This window comes from Pleuronectes platessa, chromosome 20 (assembly GCF_947347685.1).
Source record: "Pleuronectes platessa chromosome 20, fPlePla1.1, whole genome shotgun sequence".
Classification (NCBI taxonomy): domain Eukaryota; kingdom Metazoa; phylum Chordata; class Actinopteri; order Pleuronectiformes; family Pleuronectidae; genus Pleuronectes; species Pleuronectes platessa.
In genome coordinates this window covers 1595470-1617561 of record NC_070645.1, presented here as the reverse complement: position 1 = coordinate 1617561, position 22092 = coordinate 1595470, and the positions used below count along the sequence as shown (strand labels likewise).

The window sequence follows — 22092 nt, the reverse complement described above, 5'->3', positions numbered from 1 at the left end:
AACAAACAAACACAACTAACTAACAACGCATCATCTTAAACTAGAAATAACAAAGACAAATGTATTTTCCACAGCAGCCAGTTTCTGGAAGAGATGTTTATTCCTCTGTGCTTTAGAGCTCCATTCATTTCCAAATACTTCAAGGAGATACACTGTTGCACTGTATGACAATTTATTTCATTAACACACTGTTCATTAGGCTCAATCCCACATATAGCTTCATGCATCCTGAAATAATCATAACAACAAATGAGTATTAATCCGCTGATAAAGAGTCCCCATCAAATTCTCCTAGTGGAGTAATGGGTGCAACACTGACCAGCTTTTTTAGTTTTGAGGTTAGTAAGTAGGCCCACTGAGACATAGCAACACATTGTTGGTGGTTTCCAACTATTCATAGGCTTTGTTAATAACACAACCTGAAATCCATCAGTGCAGTTAGGTTAGGATGGAGACTGAATCTACAAAGACAAATATGTTTAAATGTGGACAAATCAACCCAAAACGATTGGCACTGATTATCATCACTAAAGCTACCATGTTAGAGAAATAAATGCTTTATACAAATTGATTATGTTCCTATGCTCATACAGAAAGAAATTACTTTTCTTCACGTTTCTGAGGACACACATGTACACGCATCATCCATTCTCTCAGTAAAGTATGCCTCCTGGTTGTACCTGTGTTCTGCTGCTGCCATGCTGGACACCCATCAATCCCAGCAGCTCTGATCATCAACAGGGCAGTCTTCTGCTTCAGGTCCCTCTGTGTTTCAGTTTATCTGTTTGCTTCCTCTATTCCGAACCGTGTGTGCGTATTTGTGTTTGTGTGTGCGTGCGTTTGTGTTTCAGAGAGTTATATGTTTATGCTCTCTACTGGAAGGCCAGTAGGAACATGAGCACTACATTGATGATGATGAGCAGCATCATGATGATGAACACCACCACCTTCTGGGTCTCTGGGGGGAGGTTGCAGCGCAGCATGGTGTTTAATAATCCCAACCTCTGCCTGCTCCACCTCCCCGAGCCAGTGCCGCGAGCCATCAGTCCCCTGGCTTCCTCCTCTTCCTCCTGCTCAGCACCGCCGCCCCTCCCCCGACGCCTTTCCCTCAGTGCTGAGCCTCCACACCACACAGTGTCACCTCGTCCTCCTCCTCGACTATCTCCGTTGTTGTCCTCTGCTGATCTCCTCCTCCGCTCAGGTCTAGCGGTCTCCTCCTCTGCTTCTCCTGCCACTTTGGCGATGCCTCTGCCCCCGGCCTGCCGGTGGAGGCTGGGTGCTTATCTGTGTCAGCCTGTATGGCTGTATGCTCTGCGAAGCTTTTTGTGGGTTATGTGCTGAGCATCCCTCTCTCCTCCTTTACTCCCTTTCTCCACTTTGAGGAAAAGGCACCTCCCCTCTCTGTCTTCTTTCCGTCTTCCACCAATTTTGTCCTTCTCTTCCTTTTCGTTCCTTTTCTCTCGTTCACGGTCAGGATATCAGGATGAAAGACAAAATACGTGAAGCTGCATCTCTCCAGTTCATGCTCATTCCTCCTCGTATCCTCCTCCCTCTTCTTTTTTTTCTCTCTGTTCGCTTTCTGGCTTGTTCTTCTCTCACTCCAGCCTACACATATGCTCAGTCGTTATACCTCCAGAAACAACCAGCCATTTGTTCTCCCTTTGGCTCGCTTTTTTTTCTCACCTATCGCTCAGTCTCTGAAGACCTTTTTCTTTCCTTTAAGCTCCTGATAAAATGGTGCTCGGTGTAGTCCCTGGAGCCGTGCTGCCTCAGCCATCTATCGAATACCAGGATCGCCCTTTTTTCCCCTTCCTTCCCTATCTTTTTTGTGTGCCCACCCTTGCATAGCCAACAGCCAATCGGAATGCAAGATGTGTCAGCGTATCCTGGATACCAGACTAGTTGGGGCAGGATCATAGCAACCTCTGGGATACTGATGGGGGGGGGTTGTTTGGATGAGAGGGACAGAGGGAAAGGGATGATGGAGGCCATGCAGAATAATGTCTAGATCTCAAGGGAAAAGGTGAATAGCTCTTGTGTTTACGTGTGTGTGTGTGTTTGTGTGTGTACTTCTATATTGCTTTAAACCTCTAGTATCAAAATGTATCCTCAGATCTTGCTAAGAACTTAATTCATGGTTAAAATTATACTGCTTGTAATTAATGGCCATAGCTTTAATATGAACACACTTAGCTGGATGGTAAAGCAAGCTTTAACTGAGGTTGTTGATAATGAACGGTATAGTACAGGTTATCCAGGACAAACCAAGGTTAGACTCAGTGAAACCAGATAGCAAAACATTTCCTGGGTATGTTGAACTTGCTTTGTACATAGCCACGTCTGTATAAGCTCTGATAATACAAGAGAGTGGACCTTCTGATGTAACCCGTGGAAGCCCAGCAACCCTGTCTCCTAAGTCCTTATTCCTTTAAGCCACGACTTATTTTTATGTCATTAACAGATATCAAATGAATATTCCTAAACTCATCTTTCATTAATTCAGACTCAAGCAAGACACTGAAACAGTAAAAATACATTGAAGAGTGTTAGGCCATGGTGTTTGTGAAACCAAAGCTCGGCCAAATGGGCTGGAGCGAACTCATTCTCCCAAGATGCCACAGTTTTCATTCTTCTGAGACAGTAAAGGAACTCCGTCTCCCAGGATGTAACAGGATGCTGCATTTCCTGTGGTCTGAAAAGTTTCACGCATAGGTGTGAAAAGCCACAAAATGCTCACCTCCTATTGGTCACTATGGCCACATGACCTGTGGGTCATCAGCCCAATATAAGGAGAGGTCTCCCCAAAATCTATCTCTCTCTCCAATCCCCCTGAGGGCGGAAGGCTGCTCTCTCTTTTCCCAACCTCTCGTAGCAACTCGATGTCCTGCAGGAGAACTTCAACCAGCATCTGAGCACACGGCTCCATAGTAACGCTAAGGCAGAGACCATTCGACCACCGGAGACGTCACAGAACTGCAAACTGTACAGCAACTTCTTTTCCCTCGGACCAGTAACAATCTGGGCTTAATAATTATACATGCTAAGCAAGACTGTTTATTTAATTTTGTGTGTGTTTATAACTTTTATATCTGCTGTGATATTGTGTTTATAAGTTATTTGAAAGTAATTGTTAGTTAGGCTCTGGACAGGCTTTCTCACTTAAGGCCGGCGCATGCTTCTGCAACTGCGTCGGCGGCATTTCACGCAGCTGTGTCGCAGGACTCTTTGTCATTCATGCTTCCCCAACCTTCCCCAAGCGCTGCGCGTCTTATAAAGCAATTCTCCGCCAGAACACTAGGCGGAGTAATGTTTTTTGTCGAAGACGACCTTAGAGAAGCCTTCTTTCTTCTTCGTCGATTGTTTATTTACATAGCCACTGCGGCTCCTCGTAACCTTTTTCTGGCGGACAAATCAGCCATGCAGTGACGGGTTATACAAGCGATCATACTATCGGATCTCTTCTGCCAAGTGCTCTTCTATTTGGTCCATATTCGTTCTTCTAAATCTTCCGTGATTTCTGCCGGTATTATGGGACATGAAACCGGAAACTAGACTCCGGACGGGATGTAGTAGGCAGACCAATCACAAGCCTTGCGGGCACCGGCCTTTACTCTCAAGGCCGGCGCATGCTTCTGCATTTTCACGCGCCCGCAAGCGCAAGAGCCCTTCCGGGCCCCTTACGTGCTTATATATCTCTTCTAACGTGCTTACGTGCGTCGCCCAATTTGTCTAACTAGACGGCAAAGCTACGCGAGCCTCACGCAGCCCGCAAGGGATGTGATTGGTCTGCTAACTACATCCCGTCCGGAGACGCATTTCCGGTTTCATGCCCCGTAATACCGGCAGAAACAACGGAAGATTTGGAAGAACGAATATGGACCAAATAGAAGAGCGTTTGGCAGAAGAGATCCGATAGTATGACCACTTGTAAAACCCGTCACTGACTGGCGGATTTGTCCGCCAGGAAAAGGCTACGAGGAGTCGCAGTGGCTATGTAAATAAACAATCGACGAAGAAGAAAGAAGGCGTCTCTAAGGTCGTCTTCGACAAAAAAAATTACTCCGCCTAGTGTTCTGGCGGGGAATTGCTTTATAAGAGGCGCAACGCTTGGGTAAGCATGAATGACAAAGAGTCCTGCGACACAGCTGCGTGAAAAGCCGCCGACGCAGTTGCAGAAGCATACACCGGCCTTCAGTATCTGATTTAACATCTACACAGACACACGCATAGTTTTCAACTTACTTATCTCCTTCCCCCACTTCAGAGGAAGGGGGGGGGGGCTGCTATCTTAGGGGGCATCTTAAAAGCCCACAGGAAGGTGTTACTCTCCTGGTCAACCGCCATTTTGAGAACCCCCCCCTAATTTAAATACACATACATGCACTCAGATACAGATCCTTAATAATTGGTACGTTTGTTTAGTAATTTGTGTTTTTATCCTTTATTATGTTCTTAATAAATGTTTTCTTTCACAAATGTTCTGTCATTAATGTTGCATAAGTGACTTTTGCCAACCGTTACACTGTTAAGAACTCCATAACCTTCATTGTTCATTATATAATCTTTAATGGTAAAATATTGAGATTTCTAATTGAACTAGATCTAAATGAGACTGATCTTAATCAATAAATTGGCTATCTTTTCCCTTCTTTGAAGGGTGGTGCCCCACAAGACAACTTTAACAAATTAAAGTTATGATTTAATATTAATATTTTAAATATTAATGTATTATATTTTATTTTGATAAACAAATTTATTGAGTGCCTAAAGGCACACCATTCTATGGTAAACAAATGTAAGCACTATAGCACAACAAGAGTCAATAGGGCCCTTAGTGTTGTCCCACCCTTTCTTAAATATGAAATGCTGTTTTGGACTCTCTGAAGTTATACCACATTGTATAAACTTTGTATAGATGGTAAATGATCTGTATTTATATGGATCTTTTCTACTCTTGACCACCCAAAGTTTTGCCATCCACCCATTCACACTGACATTCACGCAGTACCTTCTGTAGACATCTCATACATCACTCATACACCACAGCCGTCAGGGGCAATTTGGAGTTCAGTTTCTTTTCCAAGGACACTTTGGCATGCAGAACAGGGGAAATGAGGGTTGAACTGCCGGCCTTCGGATTAGTGGGCAACCCGCTCTATCTCCTCACAATGACCTTTGATCACAAAAATCTAATCAGTTCATCCTTAGTTGCTTCTTTGGGCACGGAGGTATAAAAAGATAAATTTCCTGAATTGTCGGTTTTAACCAAAGGTAAAATCCAAAGATACAGAGTTAAACATAAAATGGAATCGAATATAAAATGGAGAAAAGAGCCATGTTAAGGTAGCTAGAATCTGAGAAAACAAAACACACACACCTCTGCGACATCCACCCATCTCCACTGACTGAGCCTTCCTCTCCACAGCAACGAAGCCATTTTATTAACAGCACACAGCTCCTTTTTGTTGAGACACAATCTTCAAGTTCCTATATAACAGACAGCAACCATCCATTAACCCACTGGATGGCAGCAAAGGGCTGACTCTCTCAGGTTGTCAGGGAGAAGAAGAGAAATGATCTGATCAGTCACTGTCAACCAAGTGAATGCAGTGCAGATGTAAAAAGTATAAGATTTTATATCTGAAATCTGTAAGAGATTATTTTACCAGTATTTGGATATTCAATTGTTTGGCTATAGGTTACTGTGCCAGAATTATTTTAGTGTGTGTTCATTTCAGGTTGTATAAAACCTAAACAAGATCTAGCTTGGTAACAGGAAACTCAGATTGCCTCAACATGACAAATATATACAGAGATCAACTATTTATTGGCAGTGTCACACTGTGAGTAAACAGATCGTCTCTTTAAATCACATTTTACTGAATTTGTGCATAAACAGAACCAGAGTAGGTATCCATGACAACCAAATATCCAGCAACGTCAGAGCACTTGTGAAGAGGCCAAGAGAGCTCTTTACAATCCTCTGCTGAGACCAGGCTCTGTTTCACTTACAACAGTAAACAACTTGGAGTTTAAAGATCAGCCCATTTACTTTATCAGGCAGATATCTGAATCAGAAGACGTGTGTCTCAATTCAGCGGCTTCATCCTTCGGGGGACCCGGGATCCTCTAACAGCCGCATAGACAGTGTCAGACGAACCGGAATGACACAGTCTGGTCCTCCTATTGCGTCACTGGCTTGTCCCGCCCTTACAGCCGTTACCAAGCAACAAAGAAGAAAATTTTCCTTGGTTTATAAAAAGTAATGATTTTTTTTTTTTTAACATGTGTACCGTGAGCTGTTTGGTTGAGTTCTAACATTTAAATGTTAATTTAAATTCTTCTGCAGTTTTGTCTCGCCTTTTGCCTCCCTTACCTCTTTGAAAAACAGTTAATCACTGAAGCGCAATCAATTATGGGATGTGTTCGGCCGGGAATGATCCACCTGGTGGAGCCTCTGTTGCTCTGGGGTGGAAGGACACATTTGTCAGTTGCATTTGGAGGAGCCTTCGAATCGAGACAGCCTAGTCAGGCTGCTGTGATGTAATTGATCTACAAATGCGGCTTCCAAAGGGTGCAGTCTGTGCAATAGTGAGCGTGGTGTAGAAACAATGAAAGATATAACACTAATTATTAATGTTTGCAAAAATTACGAAGTACAAGTGTGACAGTGAAAGACGGAAGCAGTGTCCTGATGCTGTAACTTGTTAACTTTCAGCAGACATTTGACAAGCAGAGCTGCCAGGTGGAACATTTTTATTAAAGACCACAGTCCCAAAATTGCAAAACAACATCTTAGCAATGCTGGATGATAAAATATGGGCCCTTGCAACTGACATCTGGTCCACCTGCCACATTATGCCGTGCATGTCAGTGACAGCACATTTTGTCTGCAAAGAGTGGAATTTGGAATCGAAATGTTGACAAAAAAGCTGACGACTTGGAAGAGGCATTGCATGGGACCATACCTGACTGGTAGATAGAGGAAAATAAATCTCCTGCATAACTACTGATAATGGGGCCAAATTGTGGCTGCTATCAGGCAATTCAAATGGCGTGGCTATGTTGTTTTAGTTGTAACCTGAACATTGCCATAAACAATTCACTCTAGCTACCAGTACTGATCAGGTTTTCTGGGATTGCTAGGCAATCAAAACTGCCTTTTCCATACAGCTGATTGCGAAGACGTGAGCTCTGAAACTCCCGGACACTCCTTGATCACGGTCATTAAAGAAAAACTCTAGCCAACTGTTAACTAGCTAGTAACAAAAATGTATGTGTGTTCAATTTCTGAAATGTAAAGCCATAGGCAATTTGTGCATACTTGTGCATATTGTAAATACACTCAACAAGTTCTTTCTTTTACTTCGATAAAGATTTTATTTGTATTTTATGGCTATTAGTACCTAATAAGAAAGTATATCATAGGAAGGAAGGAAGTCCGGCCATATTTAGTCTAAACTAGGGCTGTTTCATATGCAATGAGAACATTTGGAACAAACAGGATGTGACAATAAATCAGCAAGAGAGTTTCCTATAGTAATTGCAATATTAATAATTCATAGATTCAACATCAACATGATGTCAGACAGCCCAGCCATAATTGTAATAGGACTACCTAAAATGACGGAAACCATCTTTGAGAAATGTCTCTGTTCACTGTCCCATCTGCTAACATGGAAGAGGTGGGGTTTCTGACCTATACTACAACCATGGGGCAATCAGGATGTTTTGTCTTCACTTTTATGGTGATGTCATGTTGTCCATGTATACATACAGTGTATGATCTGGTTACAGACACTTCCCCACTACATTTGGGGAAAGGAGACCAATCATAGCATTTAGTCACAACAGTGAACCAACTTCTTCCACACTTTATTTCCTGGAGGGACTGACCCTGCTGTAGTAATGTTTTTTGAGACTCAAAGTTTACTCTTATTTGTCAGAACAACTCCTCCAGACAACCAGTGGGAGGAAGTAGTCGGGAAAGGGATATGAATCTTAGTATTAGGATGATGGGTTTTCCACCATCATCACTTCTTGTATACCATGAATATGGTATAATATGTAATATAGCGCTTTTCTAGTCTTGATGACAACGCAAAGCGCTTTACATTACAGGTTTTTTTTGCCATTCACCCATCAATAACACATACTGCCATCAGGGGAAGTTTGGACTTCAAAATATTTCAAGAATATGCGAAATGGTGGGGACAGGGATTAAGAAGATCCGCTCTAAAGCCTAAGGCCACAGCTGCGCCAATGTTGGTATATAGACATCTTCACCTAAACACGATAATTAACAATTTTAAAGCCATCATTATTTATTTTAAATCATGGTGCCCTAAAGTAGTAAAATCAAGCACAAATACTTGCACTGTCAGAATAACTGTTTGCATCTTCATTTAGCTTACCTCATTGATGGCTAGCTGCTCCCCTCCGCCCCCGCCTGGGTGTCCAAACCGATGTCCAGAACTGCGAAAGTCTTCATACAGGAGATCATCTTCGCTTCCAAGCTCATCCCCAAATCCTGCCTTCTCTGAAGGACCATCAGGAATAACCACCGCTGGAACATGGAGGAAAGGTGGCAGGGGCAGAAGAAACAATGACAAGATAATATGATTAATTGACTTGCAATTGATCTGCTGAGTTTTTAATTCAATCCTAAAATTGTGGCTGCTAAATTAGTTGACTGATATTCTTCATCAAAACAAAACACACAAGAATTAATGATGAGAAAAAGCGTAATAACTAGAATAGCAGGGAGAAGAGCACATACCTCTGCCTTATGAAACCGTACATACATTCACTAGATCCAGATTTTTATTTGGATCTGCACCAAATTGCACACAACTGCTTCACAAATATATAATTTATATAATATGCCAATTGTCAATAAGATTCATGAAGTATTTTAACTCAAATTTTGAAAAACGGCCTGCCAACACCACAAAACCTATTGACCCATCCCGATGAAGATCTGCACCAAAATTGTATGCATTCTTCCCTGAGTTATACTGCACCCTTTCACCAAATTGTGTGGTAATCTGTCTTCTGTCTACAGACAGACAAACCAACACACACACATAATCCCCTTGGCGGAATAGAGTATCAGTTAATCACTTTAATTTAATTTAATTAAACAAGCCTGCTGTTAAATACGATACAGATTGGGTTTTTCCATTATCCTTATCACATATGTCCATCACTGTAAACTGTCTCTTACTAGTTGAATTATAATTAGAGCCATGAAAACATCACTCATGAGGGGAACCTTTACTTATCTTTGACAATTTTAAACACATTAAAAAAATCTATCAATAGATTAATCACTATTGAAATGATGGATGGAAATTGAAATGTGCAGAGCTAAATAAACTGATTCAGATTTAACAGAGGGTTCTTCCATCAACTAAAAGGCATTATTCCTGTATTACCTCACACTAAAACATCAGGAAGGTATTATACCTTAAGAAAATCGATCTTCTATTATATGTTCCTAAGTAGGAGAAAACCTTTTGTCATTGCTGGCTCCTATTCTCCTATTCACTTTTGGGAAGCTCTGAGGGAGTCGTAGAAAGTAACATCCCAATAATGGCCATCACTGATAACCTTGATCACAAAATGTAAAAAAAAAAAAACGCTTAATGTTATGTATTATAGTTATTTCATTCATGCTTAGGCTATATACATTACAGGAAACTAAAAGGGTGGCATACATTTTTTTAATTGAATTATTAATCAACCACATGTATCTGTGTCAAATTTGTGTCAGCACTCAAGATTGTATCATGTAATATAATAACCTACTTTTGTCACCTCAGTTACAGTTCGATCTTGCAACTGCATTCAGTAACTTTTTCTGTTTTTACTCAACTGTTATCAGAGAACTCAGGGGCCTAGCAGCACCCTGTCAATGACTTATAAGTCGTAACCATGGAGATCTTTCCCATCGCTGCATTCTCACATGAACATAACATTAGCCATGGCAGCACACAAAAGCAGGGTGCACAATGGGCACTGGAAATCAGTTTTGCAATAAAAAAAACACGTTCTGGCCTGTTTTTGACAGTCCAACCTTGTTCAGTAGGAATCACGAATGTCTCATATGATGTATATGATGAAAACCACATGAATGCTGGCACACAGAAACATTGTTATAAAAAATCAAATGGGCACAATCAGCAGCCTCATTCCATACTAATGTGAGTCTTTTAAAAAGCAGCCTTTGTGCTTGTTCCCTTTCTACAAACATCCTGTGAAGTGTCTGAACTCACCATTTCTGGCTACCTGGCTGAGAGGCTAAAAATACACTTGCTGTCACACCTCATCATAGGCGTCACCCTCAGCTGCCTCTCCGACAGCTGTTGCCACGGAGGATGTATCCGTGGTGACAAATCACCGTGGAGACAGAGACAGATATAATGAAAAAAACACATAACAGCCCTCTTGGCAATGTGGATAAAAAAAGATGCAGTTGGAAACTCGACTCAGCTATTGAGGATGCATACATACACTCAGGTGGGAGTAGAGGGCAATAAGCAGTCCTGTACAGTTAACATATGGCACAGCATACTGAAGGCGTCCTCTTTTGTGAAAACTTACAACAGAATCCTACACAACGTGTAACACTACGTATTTAACATTACCATCACTGCTGCCATAGAAATGATGGTAATTACGGGTGCTGCCCTCATGGGGGCAGTGTGGTACACCCAGACTGGTTGTGTGTGATGTTCTAGACACATGGAGAAGCTCCAGGTTTGACTGGCCTTTATTCATGCACAGTGGGATTCTGCAGTCTGGCTTACAGTAGCACGGAGGGGTGAAAGGAGGGACACCACATTAATTCTTCAACAAAACACTGCTCTACACTGCTAACCGGGGACTCTTTAAATAGAAATGGCTTGAATTTCATATTATATTAAACACGTTGAATAAGAGAATCAAGATAAACATTTGGACACAAGAGTAACAAGGGTGATAATAAGATAAAAACAACATTGTCACAGAATGACACTAATTGCAGTATAACTCTTTCTACCGAGTCATGCTATAGCAGTAGAAATAGGTATTTTATAGCTCAGGTAAATCAGTGAAATTAAGTCAATCTACAGAAAACCAATGACTCTTTAAACAACTCACTGTGATCACATTAAAGCACCTCGCCATAAATGTCTGAACTAGACATTTTGGGGCCCCAGGAAGAAAAAAAAGCTTGGATGGTTTACAATATTGCCTCACAGTTCCTATCCAGTAATACCCAGTAGGGGAGAGCGGGGTAATGTGGGACATTTTTTACATTTGCTCCCCTCTAGGCGAGCTAAAATTATATATCGGTAAAATTTACGCATTTCCCATTAATTCAGGATGTTTTCTAGCAAAGGAAATGATCAGAATGTCTTCAGGACAAAGGGCAGTGAAAATATGATTGTTCTGGCCTGTAGCACCCCTTGTTGTAAAATTACAACGTTACCTTTAACCATCCTAAACAACAATTTTTTACCACATTTACATAGTCATTGGGTCCTATTGTTCAGTCTCACAATGTTATTGGATCGTACATTGGTTTATAAGTCACGCCTTCTGGCCATGAACTCACACAACCTCTCAAGGTTTCCTTCGAACAACATCTATTGGTTTCATTGGACTGGATTCATCAGATGCATGTAAGTAAAATGTCTTTTATATTTTTTTTGGTTGTTATTATAATGTCTAGAGCATGTACATATGTAGTTAGTGGGGAATAGATGCATCAAATTTCTTTTAGAGCTTATTATATAATTGTTGCAATTATACAACACTGGGTGAATGTGGTAGTCAAAATAGCTGGCTTGTTGCAGTGGGCTCAAACAGGTTGTGTTCCCTCCACTACACCACTGCCTGAAACAGAGTATTTTCTTTATACATGGATAGTATACATTCTACCCTTGTGTTGTGTTCTGGTCAAATTTGACTGATTTAAAAGTTTTATCTCTAAAAAATGTAGTTAATTTGATCAGCCTGACCTAAAATTCCATGACTTTGTCCATGGAACAATTCAGTTCTGGGGACAGGAATGTTCCTGAATGTGGGGTGTGGATGTAAGTGGGGGGATGCATGTTTTCCTTTTAGTATGATAATTAGAGCCATTAAACCATTTACATTTACATTTACATTTAGGGAATTTAGCAGACGCTTTTGTCCAAAGCGACTTACCAGGCAGACAGTATTGTCTGCATGGAAAACATTTCTACCCTGAGCACTTGGTCCACCCTACCACCCTATCTATTCCTTCAGGTTATGTACTACAATATATAAAACATATATTCATGTTAATTAATTGATATTTTATTTTCAGAATGCCACCAGCAAGGAGAGAGCCGCGATACACGGTGCAGGATGTTATTGACCTGGTCCAAAATGGAGAGAGTGAGGTTGAGATTGAAATCAGTGACACAGATGAGAGTGATGAAGACTCCGATGAAGATGTCTGTAAAGAAGTGGACAAAGAAAACCAACCACCCATGGTCTGTCCAGCTGATAATTACGTGGACATCGAGCCAAAAACAAGGAAACACACCATGCCCAGTGACAGGTATCGCTGGCTGAAAAAAGATTTCATCAGTCCCAACACAGATTTTTCTGGTCTGGATATCACAGCAGATGACATTTCCCTCCACACACCATTGGAATACTTCCAGAAGTTTGTGTCCGAAGACATGATTGAGGCTCTGACACAAAACACGAATGAGTACAGCTTTCAGGTGCATGGAACATCTGTAAACACCACTGCAAAGGAAATCGAAAAAATGCTTGGCATGTACCTGAAGATGGGCCTGGTACAAATGGCTGGAACCCGTATGTATTGGGAGACAGAGACGCGGTACTCCCCTGTTGCTGATGTGATGCCACGCAACAGATTCCAATCCCTGTTGACGTCATTACATTTTGTAAACAACATGACAGTATCTGAGACGGAAAAGAAAGACAAACTATGGAAACTCAGACTGTGGCTTGATTCATTCAGAGAGAAATGCCTGCAGGTGGTACCAGAAGAGCACAACTCTGTGGATGAGATGATGATTCCTTTCAAGGGGAAATTCAGCAGCATCAAGCAATATATGCGAGGCAAGCCAAACCCATGGGGATTCAAAGTGTGGGTGAGAACTGGAATCTCTGGCATGATGTGTGACTTCGATGTCTACCAAGGCAGTGTCAACGGAATACGAGCCAAATCTGAACTTGGATTGTCAGGTGAGGTTGTGATGAAACTTGCTTCCACACTTCCAGAAGGTCAGAACTACAAACTGTATGCAGACAACTACTTCACCTGTGTTCCATTATTAGTGAAGCTCCTTGATCGGGGAATTCATTACGTGGGAACAGCCAGGCAGGTGCGCCTACCCAACTGTAACCTTGAAGACGAGAAGAGCTTGAAGAAAAAGGGGAGAGGAAGCTATGACGTCAGAGTGGAGGGGAATCACAACATCTGTGCTGTCAAATGGTATGACAGCAGGGCCGTCACACTTGTGTCATCCTTTGCTGGACCTGAACCTGTGCAGAAGATTCAACGCTGGGACAAAGCCAACAAAACCTTCATTGAAGTTGAGAGGCCTTACATTGTTGGTGCCTACAACAAGTACATGGGAGGTGTGGATATGTTGGACTCATTTACAGCCAAATATAAGTTCCCCATCAAATCCCGTCGCTGGTACATGTACATCTTCTGGCACACCATCATCCTCGCTGTGATCAATGCCTGGCTGCTCTACAAGCGGGACTGTAAAGCGCTCAAGGTGTCTAGCAAAGAGACAATGAACAGGAGACAGTTTCAGGCACAGCTAGCATCCTCTCTTATCCTGGTAAACGCAACACTTCAAACTCCAAAGAGAGGACGGCCATCTTCAGGCAAAGGGAGCCCAGCAACACAGTCAGTGACATCAGGAAGCCCTCTGAATGCTCAGAAGAGGCCATCCAAGAGATGTGCAAACCTCCCATTGGATGTACGCAAGGACCTAGTTGGTCATTTCCCAAGGAAGACAGGGAGAGGACGCTGCAGACAGTGCAATAAAGGATACACCAACACGCAATGCAGAAAGTGTGATGTTCGCCTTTGCTTTTTAGACAACAGGGACTGTTTTTGGGACTTTCACCACCAATGAAAGTCTTCATGACCAATGTCATAAAAAGAAAAAAAGAGGGAAAAAACGCGCTTTTTAAGAGTTTTATCTTGTTTAATACTTTTAATAATTTTAATAAATGACTTCATAAAAATATGACTAATGTGTGATTATTATTAATGTTATATACCGTTATGGGGCTAAGTAAGCAATCAACCCTGCAAATGAACCCTTAGTTGTTCTGAGTTGTTCACACAACGTGAGTACAAATACAGAAATCCTGCTCCCAACTAAGCCCAATGTTGCAATATTACAACATTTCTCTAAAAACGTACATAAACTTTTTTTTTTTTTTAAATCTTTCATTTCTGCATCAAAGGCCTCATACAACATGATCTGAAAGGTCAAATAATTATTTTTTTAGGTTTTTCTATATTTGGGTCTTACAGGGTTAAAAAAAGTGGTCTTGTGTTCCACTTTACCCCAGCTACGGGCTAAAGTAGTCCACTTACTTTTTTCACTTTAAAACTACCATAACAACACATGTTGTAATAGTTAAAATTCCGACAGCTAGATTGACAACCACACATTCCAAAACTAATATCGGACTAGTAACAGAATCATGGGGATTGGTCAATTAAGCACATTTATGATTATTATTATTCATGTGATCTCTTGCACACCCTAGCTTACCTGCACATTGTTTCTCTGTCCATTTGGCAGGGACAGGGATATTGTTTTTCTCTGCGTATTCAAATGCCAGTTCATGGCACTTAACTGGAGCAAGGCCATGGAACTGGTCAGCTAGTTGTTTCAAGGGTTTTGGCAAGCTCCTCCTCCATCTCATCTGTGAATATTCTCTTTACCTCAGCTACTGCACCCCAGGCTACTGATTTTACTTTCCCTTTCTCTTTTTTCTTTATGAATTTTTTAGGGTTGTCTTGTCAATATTTCTATCCCTTCCAGCTTTTCTTAAGGACTTCTTTCCTTGCATGACCTCAGCGGCTGCACTCTCCATCTCTGCGAGGGGTGTTTGGCCCCAGGTTGTCTTCCTGGTTTAGATTCTTGGCATGATGGCTTTTCTACAATGTTTATGACATTAAAAATAAAACATATATAATGTAAAATAACACTAGAATATGTTTAAGACTAAACTTAACTTGTGCTTCATGGTGGGGTAAAGTGAGACAACATTTGTCCCACTTCACCCCACAGCCACCGTTTTAGAAAAAACATCTCTTAGCAATTCAGGCTAATCTTCAGCTAGCATCAATCACATGGTTTTATATGTTGGAAGTTCACCAACATGTATGATATAAGTTTTTCTACCTGATTCAATTTGTTTTGACACAACAGTTGATTAAGTTCAAAGCAAGTACATTTACTTTTACATGCAAAAAAAAACATTTTTGTGTAAAAACATACTTTCCACAGCACCAGCACCAACTTCTCCTTCATGGCAAGGGCGGAATGGGAGGGGCTTGAAAACATAATGGTCAAATGACCACAAATGTGTTCAGTTGCCTAGATACAGGGGGTGTCTCACATTACCCGATGTCCCACATTACCCCGCTCTCCCCTAACACAAATAGTTAAAAATATTCATTAAGTATCTTCACTGAAGTGAGCTGAAATAAAAACTAAATCAAATGTTCAGTATGACCAGCATTCATTTGAAACAGCACATCTCTGAGAACATTTGGCTATCTTCATTGTTTCTGTCACTTCATGTGATCCCAGACTGACTTGATGTTGAGACAAAGCTCTGTGGGACACAGACCTCCACCTCCAGCCCTTGCTCTTATCAACACTCACTACATGGTTTGCAGTGTTCGCTTCTATGGAATGGGATATATCAGTAGATTTATCAGTGTTTTATATCATGACAAAGGTAAAATTGCATAACCACTAAATTGATTTTTATATCTGTAATATTATATGATCATTATTTTTATTTATTTTAACTTTCGATATATGTAATGTAACGTATGTTTTAAATGTTTGATATTGGTATTTAATGTTTGTTTTCAATGTTTGATATCTGAATGTATGTTCTAAATGTGGACCATGTGGTCTTAGGGTAGAGCTAATGGGGATCCTTCTAAATAAACAAACAAATAAACAAATAAACACTTTAACTTCTCTTGGATGCAAGTTTTTAAAATGATGCAGCCGGAAAACCCATTTTATTGATTGAGCTTATCATTCGAATACAATAAAGAATTCTATAAATTACAGTAATTAATTGTTGATATTGTATTTTTCTTAATCAAAATTACAAAAATTACAATTAGTCAGATGACCAATATCATCAGACATATAGCCGCTTATTGGTCAGGGCCTTGTGGCAGTTTCCTCTACACTGGAACGCTGCTGAATAAACACACTTTAAAATAAGAACATGAATCCAAAATTGCATGACCACAAAGCCAAACAATTACTCAGAATTAATTGGTTTCACTTAATTTGTTCGAATCCTGTTCATTTCGTGAATCTTAGAGTGATTGGTGCTGATCTGATTTAACTGACATTTCCTTGTTTATTAAATAATTGAACATCTAACACAAATTCAAATTAATATTTTCAGAGAATGAGCTGCTAGTTCAATTTATTTAAAGAGAGACATTTCTTGTTTCTTTCCTTACTGACAGGGTTAAAACTACATTTTGTTACAATCACTGTGATACTGTCCTCTATTTCTCAAATTATTTGTTATTTGATGTCGTGCCAAGTACAGTAACTGCATGAGTAAATCATCTGATTAATAGAAACTGACAAATTGGGCAGAATGTAATGGTGACTTGCTGCTATTCTATTATCCACAGAGATAAAAAAAATCAATCAGTGTCACCATTTGAATGAAAGCAGCCTCCCAGAGACCATCAAGTCACTCACAGCACAGAGGGAGAACTTAATTGCTCGGTTTCCTTTTTGCTTCTCCCTTGACTCGTCAACATGTCCTTAAGCCAGAGTGGGGGTTATGGCTGAGATGCTGATGACACCACAGAACAGTGGATTTTATGTGAATTTGTGTGTCACTGCAGGAAGCTGAGGCAAAGCTTGTTAGTGGATGAGTTTGGGTTGTAGCATTTCATTATCCTGAGCCTCTGGATGTGGGTTAGCCACATTAGTGGATCACAATTGTCTGCATATAGAGCATTCAATACTCAATTGTACAAGTGTGTTTATATATGCGTGTTGATGACTGAGGAATTCAAGCGTAATGGTTCCATTTTCATTAGTGTTTGTACTGCAGCGTGCCACGTGTCAACTAGCGGCTCCACGTGACTGGCCAGCCTCATACCACTGAATGCCTTCAACCACTTGGCCAGCATAAAGTGCCCAGATAGGAAGCGAGAGGGGTGTTTTTCTGTATCTGCCCCTTAAAGGCGTAAAAAAAATGGTAGATATGAATGTAAACTAGTATATCTTTGGGAATGTGAACTATGAACATGACCTATAGTTTATTTTCATCTTTAGAAAATTAACTTTAAGCAAGTCCGAACTTGCACAACACTGAAAGTGGTTTTAATTAAGTGGATAAAATGAAGGTTGTCTTCTGACCTGACAGGTCGTCTAGCTGCTTTCTTAACATGTAAGCCCTTGTTACAGTAATTTCACTGTGTTCAGCATGTACTGTATTTGCTTGTGCATTTTATCATAACTGATGGAATTTTTCTTTTAAAGTTATAATCAATTTGTAATAAGCCGGAATTATCCCTTAAAATGACATATTGCTCTCCTTTCAATTAGCTTATGCTAACAGTGACAATCGCTTTATATGGGGTTTTATTTTCTTTGTATACATAAGGGTAGCTCAGCAGATGAAGTGCATCTTGTACCCTCCCCTCAGCACATAGTGACACTACCACTGCCTTTCTCCTCTATTATAGGAAGTGACGAATTGGAGTCAAGCATGTTGCCAAATTCTCCTCAAGGTGACAGAGACGCCTGGTGGGCAGAACCTCAGCTGTGACTTCCCTACAGTTCAGTGGGCAGATATTTAGACTTCACACTCACACATTCATAGATTGAATTTTCCTCTGATACCTCAAGCTTTGAATCTCTCGCCTCAACTAATGGATGTGGAGGAGGATTTTTTAAGTACTGATTGTTACAAGTCTAGCCCTCCACTGGGACTCAGCTGTGCTCTTTAATCCATCTTGCCAACGTGGACAAAAGACAATCATCAAAATCAATTGCTTGTTACCGTACAGCTGAACGTGTGCTAGAACAAAACTGTACAAGAATATCAGACTCTGGAATTTGGAAATAATGTGTCAGAAATTAAGGAAATCTTCATTCTGAATGTGATTATTCAGCAAACCAGCAGCCTGAGCATCTGTGCACAGCAAAAAAAACGAAAGCTCTGCAGCAGAATTTGCCAAAACACACACACACAAACACACACACACACACACACACACACACACACACACACACACACACACACACACACCTTCATTGACCCCTTCAGGGTGACCTCAGAGGGCTTCTCACGATCTAAATGTTCTTCTACATGAAGGAGGACTATCTTAAAATCAGCTGTCCACCCACTGTGAATGTTAACGGTTTCTTGGTGGTGGTTTGGGAGAAACCCACTTAATTAGACTCATGTGTATCTCTCAAAGATGGAACTATCACCACAATTTCTTAGCGGAACTTGTTATACTTTTTCTTGTTAGTATTCTCTCACCCATAAGTCACCAGCAGCTGTGTCAGAAGTGAATCTAGGTCACTTATAATAATAAAAAAATATTTTACTAGACAACAGATTGGAAGTAATACAATAAAGATAAGGCAGCAAGTCAGGTCATTCTATTAAAGATCATATCCTACCTAGTCTCCTAATGTGAGCAGCTTCTTTATTAAACCAGTCTTCCCCCAGGCCAGAACCTGTACTCGGGCAATCAGCTGAGGTTAGGGGAATTAGTCTTTCAGGTATTTGGCCATAAACAAATGGATTTTCTGACTCAATGAAATATTGCAAATTCATCCTGAGGGGATAACGAGACAAACATAAACATTATCTTAAATAAATGCTCACAACTAGGAAATACTAAAAAAATAACATGGGTAAAAGTTCACATAAGTAGAAAAAGAGAAACATAAAATGGGTACCACTGGTTACTAGGCTGCCTCTGCCACTATTTCAGGATTCGGGCCAAATTTACCATGTTGGTTGTATAGAACCAATGGTGCTGAACACTCTTGACATTTAGCTACACAGGGCCGGCTCGGGGCTTAGTGTGTCAGGACCTACCCTTAATTACAGCACAAACAGACAAACAAATTGCCTAAAAGATTATTTATCTTTTCCTCATGAATATTTTTTCCACAGACTTTGTTAAGCTTTTTCTCATGCACAACAGGATGTAAATTCCTACATTGCCTACAGCAAAATCCCCAGGCAGGTCCAGTGACAGTGTGAGCCAAGTTTAAAAAAACTTGGCTCACACTGGGGTATGGGGTCGTTCACACCATGGTAGCCGTGGAGGACACAATGACCACTGAAGAATCTGATGCGACAATCAGCATCAGTGAAACTTAACCCTCTGACCCTGTGATTCTCTCAGTTTTCTCACTGCGTTTACAAGCTTTTGTCATTGGAGTTAAGCATGTCAAATGCTGTCACATTTTGGATACACTGCGAGATGGCAGATTTTGGCATCTAAGTGCCAGTATATTTATCTTTTTCCCCCAACCTGTACAGCCACTGATATTCAAATCACCAGATATATCTGAGTGGACAGAGGGCCAAGAGAAAATAAAACCTTGTTGATATGCTCTTTATTCTGTCAATACTGTCAGTGAAAAGATTACATCTGAGCACTATGTCTTCCCTACTGTTTTCTTAACGTCTAGACTTTGACCACAGCATTTTACTCTCATCAGCAGGCTAATGTCTATCAGACTTTTAAAACTGTTACTATTGACAGCTGCAAAAAGACTCCAACATTCTTATCTGTCATAAATAACATTGTAGAACCCCTTTCATTCTGGCTGCATGTATTTTGATGCTAATTGTGTAAATAGGAATCAAATAATTACAGGCTGCACTAAGGCCTAATTGAAAGGGACGATACATTAGACAGCACAGTAACTTGTCACTGAACAGAATTTCTACTTCCAGGAACTTTCAAATCTAAATGATAATAGTACAGACACAGGTATCTGAAGAAGTAGAAGCTCATTCAGCATAATTTTAGATACCTAATAGGTTGTCTGTCTGGCCATGAATCACAGAGATGGGATCGATGTGCAGCACAGGCACCAGTTTCTCTCTGTGTATTGATCTCCACTAAAATTTATTTTGCTTTTGAAGCCACAGCACAGACACCACTGTGAGGTTATCTGGTGACACTGTCACCGAGAGCACTGAACGCACAACAAAAGTAAGATACACAAACACACATGTTTGGCCTCTATGTAACTACAGTAAAGAGTAATAATTGCGGCTCTGTAACCATATGGTGCAGTACAGAAAACTGCCTGAGTGTGTCACACTGGTGCTTATTGAAATTCCAGGCAGACTTTGTATAAATTGTGTTGGGGAGAATTCAGCCAGTGATTTCTGAGGTGGAATTACAGAGGGAGATGCGGGGAGAGAAAACACACACTCTGCAGTGTTGACAGATATGGAGGTGTGACTGCAGAACAGTACAGGCTATCATGTTCATAATGCTTTACACTGACTGGTGTCATCAAGAGACAATTATTTACTACCTGTCATTTTATTACCATTTAACAAAATTAATTCTAAAGCAGAATGCCTCAACAGTCTTGTATGCATATGTAATGCAAGTGTCATGAAGACAGATAAAGGATATTTCTGCAGCTGCAGATAAAATAAGTCTACTCTTTTGTTAGGATAAGAGAAATAGGCATCTTTTTTGAAAAAAATTATCATTCACTCTATTCAGCTTTCTTTTGTTCAGGTTTCCAGGCAACAGATAGGGGACAATTCAGTGCGTTTTACTGCACAAAGCAATGTAATAACCTCTTCAATCAGCTGGACAATAATCTGACCTTTTGTATCCTATGACCTGGATGACTGAAAATGTTCAGAGACATGCCGTGGTCATGGATGAAAACCTTTGGAATGATGAGGAAATGTGAGTGGATTTCCCTAGCAGTCAATTACAGAAAAGGCCATTTGGGTCAGTGAGGAAATGTCTTCAAGAAATCTACATTGCCAGTAATGTAACTACTCAAAACAGTTCTACTAGTGCCCAATACAGCCTTATACTGTACCTCAGACAAATCCTTTTGCAAAATCTAATGATCTTAATATATATTTCTACAGCAGCAAAACTTTAATACACATTCACAAAGTGGAATTTGTGAGAATTCTTTTGTTCTACAAATACACACAAATGCTTTTTTAACAGGCTCAAAAAAGGTGGCATAAAACTGCAAGCTCAAAACATTTGACCCTTACTTGATTCTAGAGAAATCTGAATCAGTATGAAGACAAAGACATAATTTTCTGTCTGTAACAAGCATAACGACAAATGTGAGCAGGGGAGAAGCATTGTCGTCAGAATTTTTGCCTCATTAGAGGTTCCCTCTGGATTCTGATGGGACTTCCAGTCCACAAACTCTAAACAAACACCAAACAGGGAACATATACAATTTTAAGTCCATAGGCTCAAACATAAACAGACAGCAGGTTTAATGGCATACTATATCAGAGAAAGTCAAACTGCACAGCAAGAATAGATCAACTGTTAACCAAACAGACTATCCCCAGCCGTGACATTCATTAAATTAGTAAATAAAGTGTCTTTTGTTAAAAGCTATGATAGCAAAGAGCTACACACAAACCAATCATGCTGTTCCAGGGTGGACACATTAGAAAATACCAAGGTGAAGTAAAGAGTGTGTCAGCTGTATTAGACCCATAACCCACAGTTATAATCCATGAGAGTTTCACTATTTCAAGTATTTCAAGTACTATGTTAAGGCCTGTGGCATCACAAGAGGGCGT

The 22092-nt window shown here is 40.5% G+C and overlaps 1 protein-coding gene across 2 annotated transcripts in view; it reads right to left on the bottom strand.

The window, feature by feature from the left end:
- The window catches only part of arhgef4 (Rho guanine nucleotide exchange factor (GEF) 4), a 134843-nt gene that overhangs the window by 15376 nt on the left and 97375 nt on the right, over positions 1-22092 (bottom strand). For both annotated transcript variants that reach the window (XM_053412363.1, XM_053412364.1), the window contains one exon: positions 8415-8566. In XM_053412363.1, coding sequence (XP_053268338.1) covers positions 8415-8566 — 152 coding nt within the window. The remainder of the gene's footprint in view (positions 1-8414; positions 8567-22092) is intronic.